This window comes from Lithobates pipiens, unplaced genomic scaffold (genome assembly GCF_037356315.1).
Source record: "Lithobates pipiens isolate NorthernLeopardFrog02 unplaced genomic scaffold, aLitPip1_a1.2 Scaffold_18, whole genome shotgun sequence".
Classification (NCBI taxonomy): Eukaryota; Metazoa; Chordata; class Amphibia; order Anura; family Ranidae; genus Lithobates; species Lithobates pipiens.
In genome coordinates this window covers 380,313,010-380,336,280 of record NW_027507758.1, presented here as the reverse complement: position 1 = coordinate 380,336,280, position 23,271 = coordinate 380,313,010, and the positions used below count along the sequence as shown (strand labels likewise).

The 23,271-nt window shown below is 40.4% G+C and overlaps 1 protein-coding gene across 2 annotated transcripts in view; it reads right to left on the bottom strand.

Annotated features, from left to right (window-relative positions):
- Positions 1 to 23,271, bottom strand: part of MYOM2 (myomesin 2) — a 235,516-nt gene that overhangs the window by 173,278 nt on the left and 38,967 nt on the right. Inside the window, exons 3-6 of one of the 2 annotated variants that reach the window (XM_077487771.1) lie at positions 21,183 to 21,305; positions 15,101 to 15,281; positions 12,852 to 13,009; positions 5,098 to 5,190 (exon numbers count right to left, since the gene is read on the bottom strand). In XM_077487771.1, coding sequence (XP_077343897.1) covers positions 5,098 to 5,190; positions 12,852 to 13,009; positions 15,101 to 15,281; positions 21,183 to 21,305 — 555 coding nt within the window. The remainder of the gene's footprint in view (positions 1 to 5,097; positions 5,191 to 12,851; positions 13,010 to 15,100; positions 15,282 to 21,182; positions 21,306 to 23,271) is intronic. The other variant, XM_077487772.1, reaches the window with a different exon arrangement.

Below are 23,271 nucleotides of genomic sequence, written 5' to 3'. Positions count from 1 at the left end.
GTGCTATGATGGTCTCCTTCTTCCCCGCTAATCCATTTATGAGTGTTACCCTGAGACCCCTGGAGGTGTGGTTCCAATATTGACAGCAGTTTATCTATGAATTTTATATAAAAGTCTTCTAAAACCCACTTATTGGTTTAAGAGGTCAATTTGGATTGATGAGTCTCTGTGTTTAGGGAAAGTGGGTCTGCGGTGGAAGAGTTAACACCTACTTCTCTGATTTGATATGGACACTTTATGAGCTAATTTGAATTGCTTTCTGCTATTGCTACACAGGAATTGCAGTTTGAATTGAATTGTTGTATGAGTTTTTTTATGGATGTGTTCCATTTTATGTCCATGCACTTTATGATTTGTGGTATTTTTAGCACAGATTTATTTATCACACATAGGGATGAGCTTCGAGTTCAGCGAACAGTGAACAATTTGGGCTGTTCGCAGCAAATTCGAAAAGCCGGAACACCCTGTACAAGTCTATGGGAGAAATCTAAAGTGCTAATTTTAAAGGGTAATATGCAGGTTACTGTCCTAAAAAGTGTTTGGGGACCCGGGTCCTGCCCCAGGGGACATGGATCAATGCAAAAAAAAGTTTTAAAAACGGACGTTTTTTCAGGAGCAGTGATTTTAATAATGATTAAAGTGAAACAATAAAAGTGTAATATTCCTTTAAATTTCGTAGCTGGGGGGTATCTATAGTATGCCTGTGAAGGGGCGCATGTTTCTGGTGCTTAGAACTGTCCCTGCACAAAGTGTCATTTGTACAGGGAAAAAAGTCTTTTAAAATCACTTGCGGCTATTGTCGGGTCCCGTAATACAGAGAACACTCAATGAGTGTTCTCTGCATTAGCCGACAATTCATTCATTCATTGATAAAAAATAAATAAAAAAAAAGCGTAGGGGTTCCCCTAAATTCAATTACCAGGCCCTTCAGGTCTGACATGGATATTAAGGGGAACCCCGTGTCAAAAAAAAAATTGACGTGGGGGTCCCCCTAAATATCCATAACTAGACCCTTCAGGTCTGATATGGATATTAAGGGGAACCCCGCATCAAATTGAAAAAAAAATTGACGTGGGGGTCCCCCTAAAAATCCATATCAGACCTTTTATCCGAGCACGCAACCTGGCAGGACGCAGGAAAAGAGGGGGGGACGAGAGAGCGGCCCCCCCTCCCTCCTGAACCGTACCAGGCCACATACCCTCAACATTGGGAGGATGCTTTGGGGGTCTGTGACCCCTCAAAGCACCTTGTCCCCATGTTGATGAAGACAAGGGCCTCATCCTCACAACCCTGGCCGTTGGTTGTGAGGGTCTGCGGGCGAAGGGGCTTATCAGAATCTGGAAGCCCCCTTTAACAAGGGGACCCCCAGATCCCGCCCCCCCCCCCTGTTTGAAATGGTAAGGGGGTACAAAAGTACCCCTACCATTTCACAAAGAAAGTGTCAAAATGGTTAAATAAGACAAACACACTTTTGAAAAATTCCTTTATTAAAAATAAAAAAAAGATTCCAGCGGTGCTAATCCACTCTTGCTATCCAGCGACGGGTCTCCGGGGTCCAGCGATGGATGATCATATCCAGCGACGGGGGATCTCTCAGTCCAGCGCTGTCCATACATCCTTCTTCTGTCTCCACTCCGGAGACACTGCAGAGATCCCAGCGCTGACGTTTCTTATATTAGGAGGGCGGGGCCACCCGTCACCTGACCCCGCCCCTCTGACGCTGGAGAGGGAAGCCAGGGGTTCCCCAGTGACGTGTGGGTGACCCCGCCCCCTCTGATGTAACGGAAACCTGCGTTACATCAGAGGGGGCGGGTCACCCACACGTCACTGGGGAACCCCTGGCTTCCCTCTCCAGCGTCAGAGGGGCGGGGTCAGGTGACGGGTGGCCCCGCCCTCCTAATATAAGAAACGTCAGCGCTGGGATCTCTGCAGTGTCTCCGGAGTGGAGACAGAAGAAGGATGTATGGACAGCGCTGGACTGAGAGATCCCCCGTCGCTGGATATGATCATCCATCGCTGGACCCCGGAGACCCGTCGCTGGATAGCAAGAGTGGATTAGCACCGCTGGAATCTTTTTTTTATTTTTTTTATTTTTAATAAAGGAATTTTTCAAAAGTGTGTTTGTCTTATTTAACCATTTTGACACTTTCTTTGTGAAATGGTAGGGGTACTTTTGTACCCCCTTACCATTTCAAACAGGGGGGGCGGGATCTGGGGGTCCCCTTGTTAAAGGGGGCTTCCAGATTCTGATAAGCCCCCCCGCCCGCAGACCCTCAAAACCAACGGCCAGGGTTGTGAGGATGAGGCCCTTGTCCTCATCAACATGGGGACAAGGTGCTTTGAGGGGTCACAGACCCCCAAAGCACCCTCCCAATGTTGAGGGTATGTGGCCTGGTACGGTTCAGGAGGGAGGGGGGGCGCTCTCTCGTCCCCCCCTCTTTTCCTGCGGCCTGCCAGGTTGCGTGCTTGGATAAAGAGTCTGATATGGATTTTTAGGGGGACCCCCACGTCAATTTTTTTTTAATTTGATGCGGGGTTCCCCTTAATATCCATATCAGACCTGAAGGGTCTGGTTATGGATATTTAGGGGGACCCCCACGTAAAAAAAAAATTTAATTTGACACGGGGTTCCCCTTAATATCCATGTCAGACCTGAAGGGCCTGGTAATTGAATTTAGGGGAACCCCCACGCTTTTTTTTTTTTAATCAATGAATGAATGAATTGTCGGCTAATGCAGAGAACACTCATTGAGTGTTCTCTGTATTACGGGACCCGACAATAGCCGCAAGTGATTTTAAAAGACTTTTTTTCCTGCACAAATGACACTTTGTGCAGGGACAGTTCTAAGCACCAGAAACATGCGCCCCTTCACAGGCATACTATAGATACCCCCCAGCTACGAAATTTAAAGGAATATTACACTTTTATTGTTTCACTTTAATCATTATTAAAATCACTGCTCCTGAAAAAACGGCCGTTTATAAAACTTTTTTTTGCATTGATCCATGTCCCCTGGGGCAGGACCCGGGTCCCCAAACACTTTTTAGGACAGTAACCTGCATATTACCCTTTAAAATGAGCACTTTAGATTGTGAACGTTCGAGTCCCATAGACTTTAATAGGGTTCTAAAGTTCACACTAAGTTTAGGTCTGTTCGCAGGTTCTGGTGCGAACCGAACAGGGGGGTGTTCGGCTCATCCCTAATCACACATATTTTGCACTAAGGATTCTATTGCTACATTTTTAGCACTATATCAAAAATAATCTCTTGATATGATGCAAGCAAATTATTGCCTTTACCAAGAAGATCTCCACAAAAAGACAGAGGGTCTGATTTACTAATGGCAAATCGACTGTTCACGCTGCAAGGGTGCTTAATGGAATAGGCGGAGCTCTGTTGACTTTCATCATCCAATCATTTGCAAGAAAAAAATATATATATTCCTTGCATATGATTGAGTATTCTTTGCAAAGTGAAATTTCACCACATTCAGTAAGCCCTGGGGAAAATTCCCTTGAAAAGTGAACATTCTATTTGCCTTTATTAAATCAACTCCACAAAGTGGAACAAGGCATGCCTTATTTCGCAATGTGGGGTTGATTTATTAAAAGCAAATTGTTTACTTTGAAAATGCAGTTGCACTCTGCAAGGGAATTATACCCAGAGCTTAATGAATGAGGTGGGGCTCTACTGACTTCAATCAACCAAACAATTGCAAGCAAAAATGCAGTTTGTTTTTTCTCTGCAAGCCTGTATATTCTTTGCAAAATACAATTTTACCGCATTCATAGGAAAATTCTCTTGCAAAATGAACAGCCTATTTGCCTTTAGTAAACCAACCCCACATTGTGGAATAGAGTCCAGATCCTCTTAAAGTGTCTGTAAACCTCAGACATGAAATATACTGTGTTCTTGTCTCTCTCCAAAGCGCTGAGTGTCTTTTCTATTTGCTGCCTGGTTCTTCTATTATCTTATCATCATGACTCAGTTCTGGCATCTTTTCCCAACACCAGGAGTTACAATGGCAACAGGGGAGAAAGCTACAGTACTCAGCCTGTGATTGTTTTCCACATCTGTGCTTGCTCTAAACCAGGGATATGCAATTAGCGGACCTCCAGCTGTTTCAGAACTACAAGTCCCATGATGCATTGCAAGATTCTGACAGCCACAAGCATGACACCCAGAGGCAGAGGCATGATGGGACTTGTAGTTTTGCAACAGCTGGAGGTCCACTAATTGCATATCGGTGCTCTAAACTATGTGGAGGGGGTGTGTCCCTTCTGTCCAGAGCTCAGAGTCCATTCCAGTTGTGTGAAGATTTCAGATCTGTGCCCCCTGCTCCTAGAACTAAAAATAAATTATTTCTTCTGTGTGTTTTCAGAGCGATCTTCAGAAGACATGACTACGAAAACACAGCTCTAACTTATGTAGGATTAATTGTTAAATCTCTGTGAATCATCTAATCATCTAGTCACCAGGCTAATCACTAATCATCTAGTCCCTTCGCTGGATACATATGAGGGTTTACAACCACTTCAAAGTGGTTGTAAACCTCATTCGTGAATCTGACCTGGGCATTTCTCTCTGTAGTGTTTACTTATCTCTCTCCAAAGCTCTAAGTGCTGTGTCTTTCTGCAGCTCTGTTCCTCTGACAAGTTCTCCGGCACACAAGATGACAGAAGCTGGACATTTGTGTTGGGGAGGGAACTTAGAGATAAATAAGCAGAGAGCTTGTCTATTCACAGTACAGCTCTGCAAGTTCCTTCGTTCCTCTGCCTATGTGGAGTGGGGGTGTGTGCCTTTCCTCCAATCAGCTCTCACACAGTGTAAGCCCATACTCCACACTCACTGCTGATTGAGAAAGAAAAGTCAGTAACATGATGTGCACTTTCCAACGAGTCTAGAGGGGGGAAAACAGCAGATACACATGTAGGACTTATGTAGGAGGATTTGTTTCATCTCTGTGTATCACCTAATGCCAGTCACTTCACTGGGTATAGGAGAGGGTTTCCATCCACTTTAAAGATCATACTATTACCAATGTAACAGGTAAACACAACTAGTTACTTAGTATAAGCAAATGCTGTCTACTTACCTGTAGATTTCCAAACTATTCACTCCATATTTACTTTCAATTCTATACTTTCCTGGATCACTTGCTGGGCTAATCAAAGATTCATTCTTATACCTAATCAAAAAAAAGAAGTGGTAATTTTATCCCCATAAACGAAATTGTTTTATTAAAAAAACAAGTACGTTATAGTTACACAGTCCTGAAGTGCACTGACACTGCAATGCAAAGAAGAAGTTATTCTGTGCATTGCAAATGCAACACACCACTTAATTATAGCTAATGGCAAGCTTAAGCTGGGCATTCACCTTTTAGAGCTTTTCAAAATTGGATTTAAGTGTTTGCTGTGCTGCTATAGGGCACGTGAACCATTCAAAGTTTTAAAATGTGCAAGAAAGACATTAAACAGGAAATAAAATTGAAAAACGAACACTGAAATTACTTTCAAGACTTTTTTGTTATAGAATGTGTGTAATAAAAACAAGCTGGTGAAAAAAACAGCTTGTAGACTGAATGATATGACATGCAGGAAATCATTACTAAATATACTATCATTTGCATATGAGGAAATACAGTAGAAACCTCAACTAGATCTAACACAAAGGTTCCAAATATAAAGCTGCTTGAATTTTCAGTTTTAGGAAAACACATTTCTGAGCTAAAATATTTTTTTCGAGTTTTGAGTACGCACGATTTTGCTATAATGAACAAGCTAAAGTACTGCAATAATAATTTCTGTGATATATTTTTAGAGGATTATATTGAAACAATGAAATTCATCTTTTTAAGCTGTATTCTATACATTAGGAGCCATGCTGTTATAAAAATCAGATTTGTGAATTATTTTTTTTCTGCCATTGAACTTATCTATGGCTTGTTATGTCTACTGATAAGTGCAAGCACCAAGAATAATAATATACAGAAGGGTATTCTGAGTATGAAGTTTAGGACAAGGCTGAAATTTTATATATATATATATATATATATATATATATATATATTGTAGACATGTCACTGGAGAAGTGATCGAGGGGGTGTACATCTCACCTAGGTTGCTACACAGTGTGAGATGGTAAATCCAGGATGGATCAGTTTCTCAGCAGCGATATGCTGCTGAGTTGTTATTTAATTTTGCCGGGCCTGGGTTTATATGGAATGGCAGGTAGGTTTGGTAGAGGGACCTGTCATTCCACATCCCCCGATCCAGTTCTGGGTTTGGGATCAGGTGAGCTTTGATCCTAATTAGCCTGGGAAGCTAAAGGCACTGCAGGGTCTGCAGGTGGTTGCTCTCAGCCAGGGAATGAACAATCTGTGTGTTGAAGGAAGCTGCAAGCACAGCCACTGCTGGAGCTAAAACTCACCCTGCGATATCCAGGCGAAAGACGCTGTGTTTGTAAGTGTCAGATAGGTGAGCAGAACCTGTTAGTAAGCGCCCAGCCGGGCTAGGACTTTTATTTTTGTTGTACTTAGAAAGCACGGTGTTGCTGTATATTTTGTTTGCTGGACTGTTTGTACCACGAATAAACGCCAAGATCTGCTTTATAAATTCCAAGTCTGCTGTGAACTGTGTCCAAACACACCCTACCCCGGGAAGATCCCTTACAATTGGTGGAGGTAGCGGGCAACACGGTTGCTAGGGGCAACGGTGTGGACAGACTTGGCTACAGCTGCTGATGTCCTGGGTGAAAGCTGCAACTACACTCCAAGAACAGTCCAGCAACATGGAGGAGATGCTGAAGCAGTTTATGCAAGTGAGTTTGCAACAACAGCAGGCTCAGACAGAGGCCAATAGACGACATGAACAGTCCATGGCTGAACAACAGCAGGCGCAGACAGAGGCCAATAGACGACATGAACAGTACATGGCGGCACAACATCAGATGCATAAGGAAGAGTTGCAAGCTTTGCGCCAAAGCCAACAACAACTTATCGAGCACCTGATAGTAAATCGAGAGGCGCCTGTGGTTGCTAATCCACCCACAATGGAGGGAGCCGCTCCAGAGATTTTTTTTGGGAGAAGGACTGTGCAGAAAGCGCTGCAAAAGATGACTGCTGAGGACGATGTTGAGGCCTATCTAACAGTATTTGAGCGCGTGGCTGAGCGAGAGAAGTTACCAGCCGCTGAGTGGGCAGAGGTAATTGCGCCCTATTTAACAGGTGAACCTCAAAAGGCCTACTATGACCTCAGTGAGCAAGAGGTTAAGGACTATACTCGGCTAAAAGAGGAGCTACTTGCCCGACTAGGAGTTACTACTGCAGTCCGTGCCCGGAGGGTACGCAACTGGAGCTACAGTCTGGACAAATCAGCGAGGTCCCAGATGTATGACCTAATCCATTTGGCAAGAAAGTGGTTGGAGCCAGACACTTCTACTCCTGCACAAATCCTAGAGAAGGTCGTGATGGATCGCTACCTCCGAGCGCTTCCTACTGACCTGCAACGCTGGGTGGGACAAGGTGATCCTAGGAACGCAAACGAACTTGTCAACCTTGTGGAGAGGTTCCAGGCGACTGAGGACTACCTCCGTGATGTTCCTGCAGCATCTTCACCTCCCCGGAGCGCCAGATCTGTGCCGTCAGCTGGTAAGAGACTTCCATCTATTGGGGGAGTGTGGAGGGGTGCTGATGGGGGGAAAAGGGCTCAAGTGGTGTCTCAGGGACAAAAGACTGGTGATGGTCCCGGGTGGCTAAGGGGCTCTGAAAAGGACTCCTTGCCAAAGAGACCAGGCCCTATCCAGTGTTGGAGATGCCATGAGGCGGGACACGTGTCTGCCCATTGCCCTCTTACCTCTGAACCCATGGAATGTGACGCTAGCCGGCGTCAGTCGCTATTTGCGGAACCATCTTGTGCTGCAGTTCCTGGACTAGAGACTGAACCGCAAATCTGCAACATCACAATCAATGACTTTCCTGTTAAAGCGTTAATGGACTCAGGAAGCCTTGTAACCTTGGTGCATGCTAGCCTGGTGACTGGGGACTTAGAGTCTAAAAAGCATATGAGTGTTGTGTGCATACATGGTGATACAAAAGTGTACCCTATAGTGCTGGCTAAAGTCGGGACTGAACAAGGCACCGTACAATATGAAGTGGGTGTGGTTAAAAACCTCATGCATAATGTAATATTGGGGCGCGATTTTCCATTATTCTGGGCTCTTTGGGAAAAAAGAAAAATCCCCAAAAGGAGTGAGGATACCTCTAAGGGGGTTGCCTTGTCCACTGTGAATGATAAAAATGTGCAGGATGAAAATGATTGTTTTCCTTTGCAGGTCCTGGCTGGGGAGGAGGAGGCTCCTCCCACTGAGCAAAATATACTAGACTTAGAGGTGTCTAGCGATAATTTTGGGACTGCACAATTACAGGACCCCACTCTCAAAAATGCGAGAGAGCAGGTTGCTGTTATGAACGGGGTACCTCAGGAACCAGATGCTGAAAAAAGATTTCCAAATTTTTCGGTGACTAATGATCTTTTCTATAGAGTCAATAAGGTTAAAGATGAGATTGTGGAACAGCTTCTGGTACCTAAGCCGTACCGGCGTCAGGTGCTTGACATGGCACATAACCATGTTCTTGGGGGACACTTGGGGACTGACAAAACGCGAGAGAGGGTTCTCCAGAGGTTTTTTTGGCCGGCCATATATGATGACATTAAAAAATACTGTGAGTCGTGCCCCACATGTCAGGTTAGTGCCCCAGTGTCACATTTTCGCAGTCCTTTGGTTTCGCTCCCTATTATAGAGGTGCCTTTTGAGCGTATTGCCATGGATTTAGTGGGTCCCATTGTAAAGTCAGCTAGAGGACACCAGTATATTTTGGTAGTCCTGGATTATGCGACCCGCTATCCTGAGGCTGTACCCTTAAGAAACACTGCATCTAAAACAATTGCACGTGAGTTGTTTTATATGTTCTCTAGGACTGGGATCCCCAAAGAAATCCTAACTGACCAAGGTACGCCATTTATGTCGAAAGTAATGAAGGAATTATGCAAACTATTTAAAATCTCACACATCCGTACCTCTGTGTACCACCCCCAGACGGACGGATTGGTGGAGAGATTTAATAAAACTTTGAAACATATGTTGAAGAAAGTGGTGGCAAAAGATGGTCGTGACTGGGATCATTTATTACCCTACCTCATGTTTGCTATTAGGGAGGTGCCCCAAGCGTCCACAGGGTTCTCACCATTCGAGTTGGTCTATGGTCATCACCCTAGGGGTCTACTGGACATTGCAAAAGAGACATGGGAGAATGAGTCCACCCCATACAAGAGTGTTATTGAGCATGTAGCACAAATGCAGGACCGTATAGCCACTGTAATGCCCCTGGTAAGGGAACACCTCCAGAGGGCTCAAGAGGCCCAAAGTAGAATTTACAACCGGTCCGCAAGAATCAGGACATTCAACCCAGGCGATAGGGTCCTTATACTAGTCCCCACTGTTGAGAGTAAATTCTTGGCGAAGTGGCAAGGTCCTTATGAAATTGTTGAAAAGATCAGTGAGGTGAACTACAAGGTGCACCAACCAGGTAGAAGGAAGCCTTTCCAAGTTTATCACATAAACTTGATCAAGCCCTGGAAAGACAGGGAATCCTTGGTGGCGACAAATACTGTTAATGATTTGTCACAACCAATCCCTCCAGTCAAGGTAGGTGATACTCTATCAGTGTCACAGAAACAGGAGGCTCAGGAATTTTTACAGAAAAACAAAAACAAGTTCTCTGACCTCCCAGGGCATACACACCTCATCCATCATCACATTGAAACTGAGCCTAGAAGCAGAGTAAACCTTAAGCCCTATAGGATACCGGAGGCACGTAGGGAAGCCGTATCTGCCGAGGTAAAACGTATGCTTGCTCTGGGGGTAATTGAGGTGTCACAGAGTGAATGGTCCAGCCCAATTGTGCTAATCCCAAAGCCCAATGGAACTTGGAGGTTCTGTAACGATTTCAGAAAGTTGAATGAGATCTCCAAGTTCGATGCGTATCCTATGCCCAGGGTAGATGAGTTGATTGAGAAGTTGGGTAACGCCAGGTACATAACCACTCTCGATCTCACAAAGGGCTACTGGCAGATTCCACTTTCTGGTGAGGCTAAAGAGAAAACTGCATTCTCCACCCCTGATGGGCTATTCCAGTATGTAGTGATGCCATTCGGGTTACATGGAGCGCCTGCAACTTTCCAGAGGTTGATGGACTTGATTCTGCGACCACATCGTGATTACTCAGCTGCCTACCTCGATGATGTGGTCATTTTTAGCCCTGATTGGGAAAGTCACCTCTGTAAGGTACAGGCCGTGTTGGATGCCATAAGTGATGCGGGGTTGACCATAAATGCCGAGAAGTGTGCTCTAGCCCTAGAAGAGGCCAAATATCTGGGCTACATTATTGGGAGAGGGTTGATTAAGCCACAGCTAAATAAAATTGAGGCAATACAGAATTGGCCTAGACCCCTGACAAGGAAACAGGTTAGAGCTTTCCTGGGTATTACGGGGTATTACCGTAGATTTGTGCCGAACTTTGCCTCAGTTGCTGCTCCACTAACTGACTTGACAAAGGGCGGAAAGACAGCAATGGTCACGTGGACCCCAGAGGCCGAGAAGGCTTTCCAAAGCCTTAAGTCTGCCTTGTGCCAACCACCTGTGTTAGTTACCCCCGATTTCAGGCGAGAATTTCTGGTCCAGACAGATGCCTCTAACACAGGCTTAGGTGCAGTACTCTCACAAGTAGTGAATGGTGAGGAGCATCCAGTGACGTACTTGAGTAGAAAACTAACCCCGGCCGAGAAAAATTATGCCATTGTGGAGCGAGAATGTTTGGCAGTAAAGTGGGCCCTAGAATCTTTAAAGTATTACTTGCTAGGCAGGAAATTTAAGTTGGTGACAGACCATGCCCCCCTAACATGGATGAAGTTAAACAAGGAGAGAAATGCAAGAGTGACTAGATGGTTTCTCTCCCTACAAAACTTTAATTTCACGGTGGAACACAGGCCAGGGAAATTACAGGCAAATGCTGACGCATTGTCAAGGGTAAGTTGTCTGTGGGGACAAAAGGCTCAGCCCTCCGGTCTGAAAAAGAGGGGGGGATATGTAGACATGTCACTGGAGAAGTGATCGAGGGGGTGTACATCTCACCTAGGTTGCTACACAGTGTGAGATGGTAAATCCAGGATGGATCAGTTTCTCAGCAGCGATATGCTGCTGAGTTGTTATTTAATTTTGCCGGGCCTGGGTTTATATGGAATGGCAGGTAGGTTTGGTAGAGGGACCTGTCATTCCACATCCCCCGATCCAGTTCTGGGTTTGGGATCAGGTGAGCTTTGATCCTAATTAGCCTGGGAAGCTAAAGGCACTGCAGGGTCTGCAGGTGGTTGCTCTCAGCCAGGGAATGAACAATCTGTGTGTTGAAGGAAGCTGCAAGCACAGCCACTGCTGGAGCTAAAACTCACCCTGCGATATCCAGGCGAAAGACGCTGTGTTTGTAAGTGTCAGATAGGTGAGCAGAACCTGTTAGTAAGCGCCCAGCCGGGCTAGGACTTTTATTTTTGTTGTACTTAGAAAGCATGGTGTTGCTGTATATTTTGTTTGCTGGACTGTTTGTACCACGAATAAACGCCAAGATCTGCTTTATAAATTCCAAGTCTGCTGTGAACTGTGTCCAAACACACCCTACCCCGGGAAGATCCCTTACAATATATATATATATTTTACAGAAAAAAAAGATTTTTCCCCTGTTCACACCGCTGCGACTTGTCATGCAATTTGAAATCAGTTTCAAATCGGATGACAAATTGCACCCTATTGTCCGCATTGGAAGTGGTCAAATTGGTGCCACTCCGACTCCATTGGAGTCACACCAATTTTGAAAGTAGTTCCTACACTACTTTTTTGCAAGTTCAGGTGCAACTTGCATAGACATCTGTGCCCAAAGTCACACAGATATCTTCCAAGTAGCACCTACTTCAAGCAAAGTACTGTAGCATGATTTCAATGTCGTGATCTGTGTGACCGGGGTGTTCAAGTGTACTGTATGTATAGCCCAAATTAGTTTTTTTAAAGAGTAGGAAAATATTAAAACCCCTGACATGTTTTATTTGCTGTTATTTACCCTCTCTATTAGCCCCTGAGTCAAATCCAAAGTTGTACAAATGCCATTAAAGTGTATGTTTCCTTAAACAAGTGTGTGTTCTCCATTATTTTCAGGTACTTCTTCTATTTGAAGTACCTGATTTATCACGCCAGTCACTTTTCTTCCTTGTTCTAAATTAATCACACAAAGCACAGAAGCTGATTTCTGTTGGCGTGATCAGTTTTCATTTGGCTGTCAAATCAGAGGTACAGGACGTTGTGCAGACACACAGTATGTCTGTATTGGGGAGTTTGTTCACCCACCACACCACCTGACGAGTCACAATTGCTTATAGCACACACCCCAAAACAGAAAAGCTGTTTTGGTGACAATTGTCTAATAAGGGAACCTTTCTCACTTTGTAGAGCGTTCCCCTCACTTTAAGTTGTATCTGTAGGACATGAAGGGAAATCTACCAAAGGGAACACTGCAAACAAAAAAAAGAAACTGATAGGGAATTTAACTAATCCCTATTTTAACCAAAAATATTTTGGCTATACATACTGACAGCCCTGACGACAGAGGTGACACTGCTTGGATTTTATTTGAGCACTGTCCACATTTGCAGATGGGATGGTGATGATTCCAGGTCATGAACCTTTTTTCACCTTGCCTCATGGCAGGCAATGTCTTGTATAAAAGCTGCTGGAGTTTCTACTCACCACTGCACAAGAGGTGTAGGATATCCTTGTACCGTGAAGAAAAGCTTTACAGCCATGCCTTCCCAAACAGTGTGGGATCTGAGTCGTACTAAGATATCTGGAGCACGACTTATGCAATCTTCATGGATCTGTCTCTGCAATGCCAATTTTTCTTCTACCTGCCAAATGAAAATATGCATATGGTCAGTTAGTGATATGTATGCTGCAGGGGCCAAAGGGCTGATTCCCAAACCCTGTACGTTTAGCTGGGCCCTTAAATCTCAACCCTTCCCCCACATTATTATATGTGCTGTACTTGTTTCATTTACCTATTAAGCTCAGCTCTTCAGCATCTCACGTTTCGTTAACATGTTATTCAGTATTTATGGAAGGGCTCATAGGACATGTATGGCACAAGAGAACAAGTACAAGAAATGGCCTAGAGTTACTCATGATTGCACTATAATGAGCTTTATTATTGCATTAGCACTTTAATTATAGTTTATTTGATACTTAAGAGCAGCGCTAAGTTTAAAACATGTTGCATTATCTTCATGGGTTTTTTTACCTTACACGATAGCAGCAACTCTAATATATTTACTTAATTTATTTACACATTACCATAGGTCAGGTATTTATATATTTTTAGCATACGTTTGAGCCTTGTGTGGGATATGTGTGGGGAATGTGTAGGGAATGAGACATAATAGGGTTGATTTGCCTTTAGCAAATAGACTGTTCACCTTGCAAGTTCAGTGACAATTTGTAAGAGAATGTCTGCAGACCTTGGTAAATGAGGTGATGTTCTGCTGACTTCCATCATCCAATCATTTGCAAGCAGAAATGCTGTTTTTTTAATGTATCTTACATGTGGTTGGGTAGTCTTTTTCAAAATGAAGTTTCACCACATTCACTAAGCTATGGGGAGCGTTCCCTTACAAAACGAACAGTGTGATTGCCTTTAGTAAATCAACCCTGATGTGTTTTGGATCCATCAGTCTTTCAACATTGCAGAATATTTCCATCGTTGAAGTATAAGATCAAATAAATAGATTTTAGCCAAGTCAAAGGGAACAATCCTTTGTGAATGCTAATTTTGTTATTTAAAATCTTTTGCATCATAAGAAATAATCCTATATAATGCTGAGAAACAGTAATCATTTAGAAACAGGTAATCATCAGAACTATAAATGCTGGAAGGGCACAATTTGACTGTATATAGGCATCTTTATTATTATTACTATTATTGCTGATTTGGATCATTTATCTTTTTTAGTACTATACACAATAAGGACATACAGTATCCACAATGATGGCATTAGAATATTTATTTTTTATATATAATATGAATAAGAGTCCTACCTAATGAAGCTTAAACTTATAAGAAGGCTATAGACATCAGAGGACTGTTAGAAATGCAGATACAAAACACTTGTTAGTGAAGTCTTTTTGAGCAACTTCATAGATTCGATAAGTATGTTTTTTCTCCTAGGGAGAGCTATGATGTCTTCTGGTGCATAAAAAAGCCACCTGAAATAGTCTAAATCAGAGAGATCTGGTTATTACCCTCACATGTCTATGGTCTTATTTCAAGGGATGGGATTAATTCAGTTAGGTTTGGTGGAAACAGTTGCATAGGAAGTCTAGAAATATTTTTGTGTTGGAAAAGAATGGTGTGATGGGGCAACCTGGGTATAAGTTGTCTGCAGAGATTCCACAAAGATGTGGTTGGATCAGGTGATACATATTCAGATGATGTCTGTAGGCATCAGCTACTATTGCTGGAAAGTTTGACATGCAAACATAGCTGTATAGAACACCAGGAAGGATTTCATAAAAATTTAATTTAAAATAAATCTATTTAGTCAGTGAAAGAACTCCACTTGATAAACTCCATTATCCTTCCTACAACCCCTTTCAGACGAGTGACACGAGGCATGTATTGTCTATCTAATTAGAGCCCTTTCATGTCTTATGGCACTACTGGCATATCTGGTTACATTCCTCTTCTGCCCCCAGTCTTACCCACTTGAAATGCTAAGTATGGAAGCTGGCAATAGAGAGAATGTAGAGATGTGACGATAGATAGATCTAAACAGTAAGAACGACAAATGTATTGTCAAAGGGATACCTATTATTAGTTAACATAAAAAAGATATTATTCGAGGTTGTACTGGACTTTCTATTACTCAGTGGTGCTTATCAATAGGGTTTGGATAGTGTAATATAACATTGGTTTGTGCCAACAAGAAAGGCAATCATTGCATTACCAATCTGTGAATATACACTTTATCAATCTGTTCTCTTGCTAAAGCACGCGCGATGCGAACATCTTCTTCCAAATGGGCCAACTCCGTGGCATAATGCACACTTCTGTCATAGCTTCTGTGTTGATGGGTATGCTGCTCACTGTATTGCTGCGTTTGTTGTTCAGCATGTTGCTCCTGGGTCCTGCAGAACAAATATACAGCTATAAAAGTGTAGTGATGCAGTGGATGATAACAAATAATGAATGAATGTAAGGCCCCAAAAACCAAACTGCTGAACTATGGAGTCTTTTAAAAGCCAAGATTTTTTTTTAAACAAGTCACTACAGTATACATAGCAGAAAGCATTATTGGACCAATTATTACCACAAACATACACACTCATAAAACCATAAGAAATATTAGAGAAGATCTAAAATTTATGTGGCAAAAATGGTTATATATTTATGTTACAAGTTGGAATTTTCTAAAACAAATACTGTAAAATGTATAACAATACTGTATGGTATGTAGTCTGACAGAAAATGCTCTAGTGTTCTTCCTACCATATTAACAGGTTTTTACCTTTTACAGTACATACTTAGTCTAGGCTCTGTTGGTACTTTAAATATTTTTAGGCCCGATTGATAGAGGAAAGTCATAAAATGAGCAAATTGATATATTAAAACTATAAAGCACAGTGAATAGAAAAAAATCACAATATTGGCAGGCGTGTTGTTTCTCAGAACCCAACAAATAGATTTTGTTTTATAGGTTTAGCACTCCAGTGACTTATTAATGAAATGCAAGTGAATCTGATATATTTTCCCCTCCCACTCCAAAACGCAAAGCAGCTATATTTTTCAACAAGTGTTCCTCATTGTAAATGACTAAACTGCAATATGTGAAAGGAGAAACAGATGGAGTGAAATAATTATAAAAGGGAGGGAATATGTCACTGCTTACAACAAATATTTGCAAATCCTGTATAATTATAACTATGGTGTCATATACAAATGATTTTTTTATATAAAATATACGTGCATATCCCAAATCTCCTTATATCACAACTAAAAGTAAAATCTAGCTAAAAAAAATGCTAAACTTGTGTCTGTTGTATCCAGTATATGATACCTGAAAAAATGCCTTAATAAATCAAGTAACATAAAAAATAAACAAACTAAAATCAATGTAAAAAGCTAAACCAATATATAAGTCCAAATCTGTGATAAAGAACTATCGGCAATAAATGTCCATAATTCAAAAAATCCCAACGTGACTTGTGCAGAATCCAGACGATGACACTTTATCACAATTTCTGTGCAGAGAAATAAGGTGACTTTTCTGTGCTCCCTATTTGTTTTATGCACTCCCCAAAAAACCCTACCCCTGCAGGGGTAAAGAGCGTGTAGTCAGATATGCCTCTGGTCCTGGTGTCCCAATGATCAATATGACCTCCTGCTCCATGGAGTTGCTTGTGTAATAGGGTGTCCACATAAAATTAATAGTAGAAACGGGCACTCATATCGTAAATCCGGGATAAACAAAATTTATTTTCCAAAGGTAAAATCTTTTAAAAAGAAGGAGCACCAATTGCCCCAATTCATATAGGCATACAAACAGTTTCCTGGGTCTGAACAGTGTGCATTCCACAGACCACAGCGCAAAAAACGGAAGTTTCAGAAGTGACATGAATGCGTACCAAGTGCCGTCTTGTGCGTTCCGTTGCCTCAGACGACATCTAATGACAAAAACCGTAAGATGGGACTTGGTACACATTCATACCGGATTTACACTATGGGTGCCTGTTTCTACTATTAATTTTATGTGGACAATGTTTAATGCAATATAAACAATGTACACTGCCAACAGCCAACGCATCATGCTTGCCCAAAGCTAGTCTTTAGCAGGTTGTTTTGACTTGCTATAACCTAGGTACAAAACAGTTGTCCTAAGCTGTTAAAGTATATGATGTGGCCCTTTTTTTTATGTTTCTGTGAGTTTTTTTGTGACACTAGATCTAAGACATGATTTAAAAATGAAAGTACTCCATATTTCCATACACCTAATCCACCAGATATTAAAATGTAAGTATTAATTAAATTTTCTGTATTTTTGCAATTTTTTCTCCTCTTCATAATTTGTAATTCTTGTGATGATAATCGTGCCATAATTCTTCTAGACTAAATAGTACCATTCCTTTTCTTTTTTACTACTATCTGTCTATTAATTGTGCATGAGGCTCATGTTGCTTTACTCTATTTCTGTGCTGACTTTATTGATCCTTCTTCTTGCTGTACCATCTTTATTTTTTTCTTGCTTTATTTCCTGCCTTTTATTCTTGCTCCTCAGTATCTCCCTTATTCTCTATCTCCTGCTTGCTACTTTATATTCTTAAACTGCTTACTGATTCTTACTTTTCTCATATTCTTCCTTCATAATTGGTCTTATTTTCTCATCAGCTTTTTGTAATCTTATGGCATATTTGCCCATGATGCTTAAGAATTAAACATGCATAATACTATCCTATTCCCAAAGTGTCTCAGTGCTGCCACACTCCTTATAAATAGTGAGTAGATTATACTATCAATAAAGAAGAATTTAAAAGGCAATCTAGTATAAAGAAATAATTGCACAATTGTCATCTTCATTAAAAATGTGAATGGTGCACAGGAAAAAATGTCTAAATAGTGTGAAATAAGTATTAGACAGTATTTTCTTTATTTAGTGGGTTAGAATATGGTGCACATCAATTTCCATTAGTTTTTTTATAATCAGAGCATGGTACAGCTAAAATATTCCTGGCTAATAAAGCTAAGAATATGAACCTTGTAGACTCTGCTCTTGTACAGAATGGTGTATAGGTTCACTTTAACCCTTTTTTTTATAATATTGTTCTCGAAGACGGTTCCAATTTATATATTAACAATGCCCTTTGTTACCATTGATGATACAACTTTTGCCTAAATAGAAACTGATAAAATATTTGCATTACACATAAACAGCCATATTCTTCCTGACTGATCCAAAGCACAAATAGGTTGCATGTGCCAAAGGGAAAAAAAATATTTTTATTGTTTGTTATGGCAAATTATGGCTATTGGAGGTGAGGGAATTGAGTTAACCATATCAAGATATCACCCATAAAACATCATCCATACACTTACATACACTGTTGGCAGGGCAGATGTTGAAAATAAAATAAACAGAAGAGATTACTGACCTTATCGTGAAGAAGATTAAGCCGGGATTTAGCATACACTTGCATATGATCATCAGAGCTAATTTGCTGATCTCTAATGATCTTGACCAAGGCATTTTCATACAGAAAATCCTAGAAAACTGAAAGAGCTACCCAGAATGTGCGTATGAGTTGCATAGAGCATGCATATGCACTAAGCATACCTAGCAAAATTTTACAATGATGTTTATTTGTGGCAATTAGTCAAACAAAGCTTAGCACGGTAGGCTGTAAACTTCTACATTTCCGCCAAGCTGTAAAGCTGAATTTTGTTTGAATCTATATTAGAGTAATGCGCAAGATGAAAGAATAAAAAAAAAAATCCTTACCTGGATGCCTGGGCCATTCAGGCTGTAAACACTAGTAGCACGCATCTTCTTTACACAGTTAAAAACATTAAGCTGATAAGTCTACGTTTTGTAACGTTTTGTTTTACCAATTTAATGCTATTGTGGGTGGTACTTTAAAGGTAAAAAAGGGAAAGGAAATTTAGGCTACATCCACACGTTTTTGAAAATATTATTTAAGTGCACCTGATCTTTATTTCATTCTAAGAGCTTTTTTTTCAGCTGCCTCTGTCCCCATGGGCACAATTCATTTCCTGTCCTAGAAACGCACCATAAAATTAAAGGAACTTTACAACGTGAGGGTAATTCCTCTTGCAATGGGAACACTTATTCCATGTTTCACCGGGATTTGTGTTCTTATTGGAAGATCTACCCCCATGTCTTGCTCTGGTGACAACTTAATAGTATTGTCTCTTGAGGAGACTCCAACAAACTGCTTATACATATGGTCTGAGAATGTGGGCCATATATACAACATAGAATTGTGTATGTGGATGTAACCTAGAAGGAAGGAAAATATTATCATGCTTTAATATGAATGTCTACTTTTCCAATTTAAGTTATTTCAATCTCTAAAAACTCTCAGACTACGCATATTCATTAAAATGTTTATTAATAAATGTTAACATTTTCCATCACCCCAACAACATTATGTTTAATTGCTTGTTATGTATTATTAATGCTAACTACATGTTTAAAAGTTTAAACATATTCTAAATGCAATTTAGTTAATTAATGCATTCTCAAAGGACACTGAGAAGTTCAGTTGTATCACAAAACCAATACCTGCTTTAAGTTATTTAGTATAAAGGCTATGTATTCCCTGTTTCATAGGTTGTGCAGACTCTAGTGTATACTTATATTAAATAAGATAAAACAAACAAGAACATTTTGCGAACTCTTCTTTGATGACTAGGTGGCTAATTTTACATTTATGTAAAGTATGCCATTTAAACAGTAATTTTTTTTTTCCAGTTTATTTAATAGTAAACAATATTCATATATTTACATTTGTATTATTACTGACAATATGGGAATAAAGTATAAAACACATTTTGGTTGTTAGACTTGCTGATGCTATTAATGGCCATCATGACATTGACCCTACTGCATGTAAAAATGCAACTTAATATTGTTTCTATAAAGTCTAAAGATTAGTTCACCATGACTTTGAAGGAAGTATCAACATATATACAGTACAGCTTTGATAGTTAAAGCTGATCAAAATCTATCCCAAAAAAAATATATTTATAGATTTCTAATGTGAAATGTTTAATTTTGCAAAATGTATTTATTACTTGTGAAATACGAAGCTAATTTATATCATTGGCAGTTTTCTCTAATGACAGCAAACGGAGGATAGCAAGGAAATGCCTGTGACCGCTTGCTACAAAAAGTGACTGCCACACCCACACACTATGTACTGCAGGTTATTGAGTGGAAAGAGCAAGGCCAGTTAATTTCCTGAATTGCTACCCCAGAGCAGGGTTTCTATTGCCATTTTGCAGCCAAACAGCGCAGCAGAAGTCAGTTCATGAACTGAAAAAAATATCATCCCCACTGAATTACATGGCATTTTATAGATGGCTACAGTTAAGTTTTAAACCAATTACTTTTGTCAGGTTTTTTAAAGACTGAACATTTTCATCTGAATAAAAAGCCATAAATTAATGATACTATTACCGAAGAGAAAGATATTTTTAAATTAATCATTATAATTGTTATACCTTTATTCCCAATAATGTCATTGAACGTAGTTCCTGTACTTGTAAATTGTATGCACAATGACATCAAGGAGTCTCAAGGTTTCTCAGTGCATCATTGTTTGACATATATGCTCATCTTGTTAGTTGGTTGTATTACCTTGTTATAATATAAATAAGATATATGAACTATAACAAAGAGTTTAAAATACTTTAAATTGTCATTACCAAGCTCCAAAAGTAAGATTTTAAAGTAGAACTAAAGGCAAAACTTTTTTTTTCCTTTTGGATGAGCAAGAGAGTGTTATAACTAGTAGAGTCTTTTTTTTTTTTTTTTTTTTAGCTATCGGTGTTTCATTGGTGAGATTTCCCTATATTTCCTGTCCCATAGCTAAAACAGGAAGTGAAAGGATATCCCTCCAAAGTGAGTAATCCCTGATTTTCACCAGATTCACCCAAATTAGTGTCCCCAGATTTCAGCTCTCTTCCTGTTCTGGTGACAACTCAACATTTTCGATTATCTGTTACTTTAAATTTTGGGAATATTGGTAAATAGGTCAAATAGAGAGGGTGAATCTCCCTAACAGGGGGCACAGACAGAAATAAAGATCTATACAACAATGAACAAAAAAAGATTCACCTTTAGTTAATTTAAGGTAAGTTAAGCTGTTGCTACTACAAAGTACTACTACTGCTACTGTTACTACTACTAGTGTGTTAATGATCCAAAGCATATCAAGAGTAAAAAAAAAAAAAATATGTCACTATTTTAGTTTGCCTCTAACCATCCATGCATGGTACACAGTTGCATGTACCTTGTTTTAAATGCAGGGACATGGTATTCTTGAACATCTCTATCAGCCCCACAAACGCATTTTATTCTTGAATCGGAGAAGGAAGTTGCTGAACTTCTTACAGCAGAAGCTGAGGTGCTTCTTCTGCAGTGACAGAGAGGAGATGATGTCCAATCAATCTATTGCAGCACTTTCATTTGACAAACATTCCACCTTCTTGAATAAACCATTTTTGTGTTATTCTTGTTACATTTTTTTTTCCTATTTAGGAATATATTGTCATATTATTAAAATTCATTAAATTGAAAACATTTTTATTCTATGTTTTGTTTGTGTTTGAAGCTGTCTCAGAACTGTACATGGAGCCCCAAAATATTATCTGTTTGTCCGCCCAACCAAAAACTCTGCCTGATTCATTCAGAAAGTTATTTAACAAGTGATTATGACTTCATTAAGAAGACATGCAAATGCTCATTCAAGTGGAACTTAAAGTGTATGATAACCCACAAAGTAAGATTTAATAAATGTGTGGTACACATGTATTTTTTTTTTCTTGTTCAAATAGTTTATGGATAACATGATTTAGGAGTACAGAAAATACATGTCACTTTTGAGACAAATGGCATACAAAGAGTGTACAACCAGTCAAATAGAAAAATGACTTAAAGGATAAACATAACATGAAATAATGGTCAGGTATCCAAGGCAGAAACAGCGCTATTACAGAAAGCAAAGCAGAAGGAGTTTCTGACATTGGATTAAAAACAGGAGGTATGCTTTATACAACCATAAGGGGGTAGTGGGGGCCACCAATAGAATGGGGAATATGTTTTCCATAAAGGTAGTTAAGCAGGTTAAGACTATAAGGTGAGGCACCTATGGCATAGGGTCCTAATAGGATAATTGGGTTAAGAAAACCATATGTGGGGACTCTGAAAGGGACATAAAATTGACATGTATTTTTTTATTTTATTTAGCTTTCTAACTTTTATTTACTCTACCTCTTTTAAAACCCTGCTGATCCTGACAGTTCCCTTGGGTCCTTGCTTCAAAAACACCATTGTAAACATGGAAGAAAATCCATGCTGACATGACCAGTTTGCATCCCTGTGATGTTACAGGATGTTACAGGATTGCATGCCTACACACGGTGAGCCTGAATCTCCCATCGTCAATTTTATGGCCACACCCCTCCAAGTTCCTATTAGTTTAGTAAGGTGGTAGATGTGGCTTTGAATAAACATAGTAGGTGGGATTATCACGTAGTGGGGGGACAGGATTACTGACACAGCAGTCAAATGAGTGGGTTTACATCACACAAACACACAGTGGTGGAGTTACTACTCCGTATATGTGTGCTGCATTGCAGGGCCAGTTTTAGTTTTGACAACTGGGCTTCAGCTGGGAACTACTGTCAAAACCAAAGCTGGTTCTGGACTGCAGCACACACATTCGGGGAAGTTGCATCTCCACTGTGTATATGTGTAATGTTAGCCCGCCTGTCTGATGCATGTGACTAAGCCATAGACCAGGACATTTCCACTGTGTCTTCACCCTCTAAACAGTTAAGAGGGACTGAGGAGGATATGATGTCACCTGCCAGCCACAATAAAAGGATAAGGTAACGGTTAAAAAATTGTCATTTAAAAAAATAAAGTTGTATTGAGACATGTAATTGTATAGGCTGTAATACAATGCCCCTTTGAAGCAGTGTGCTCATAAATACTTTAACCCAGAAGGTGAAGATTTGCTGTAGGAAACATTTAGTTAAGTGCCTAGGCATTATCCTGAAAATTTTACATTTTGTTTTGGTTTCCTCTTAAAGGTAGCAGTGCACTTCTTGGTGTGTGAGGGTGCCTAGACCCTCTTGTTCCTACAACCCCATAGCTACATTGTAGATTGGATATGTGAGATATAAGGCTCTACTGTCTCTAGAGATGTGGAATGAGATTTAGTGATATCCCTACTGTATTGTTCACTGTCTCCTAGCTGGAGTTTCTGAGGAAGCAATAGATTTCCTTTAACTCCACACAGACATACAGTGCATAGAACATCAGTAATAGGGGAAATCAGCTGCAGGGAGACCGGAGGCAATGAGCTGCTAGTCTTT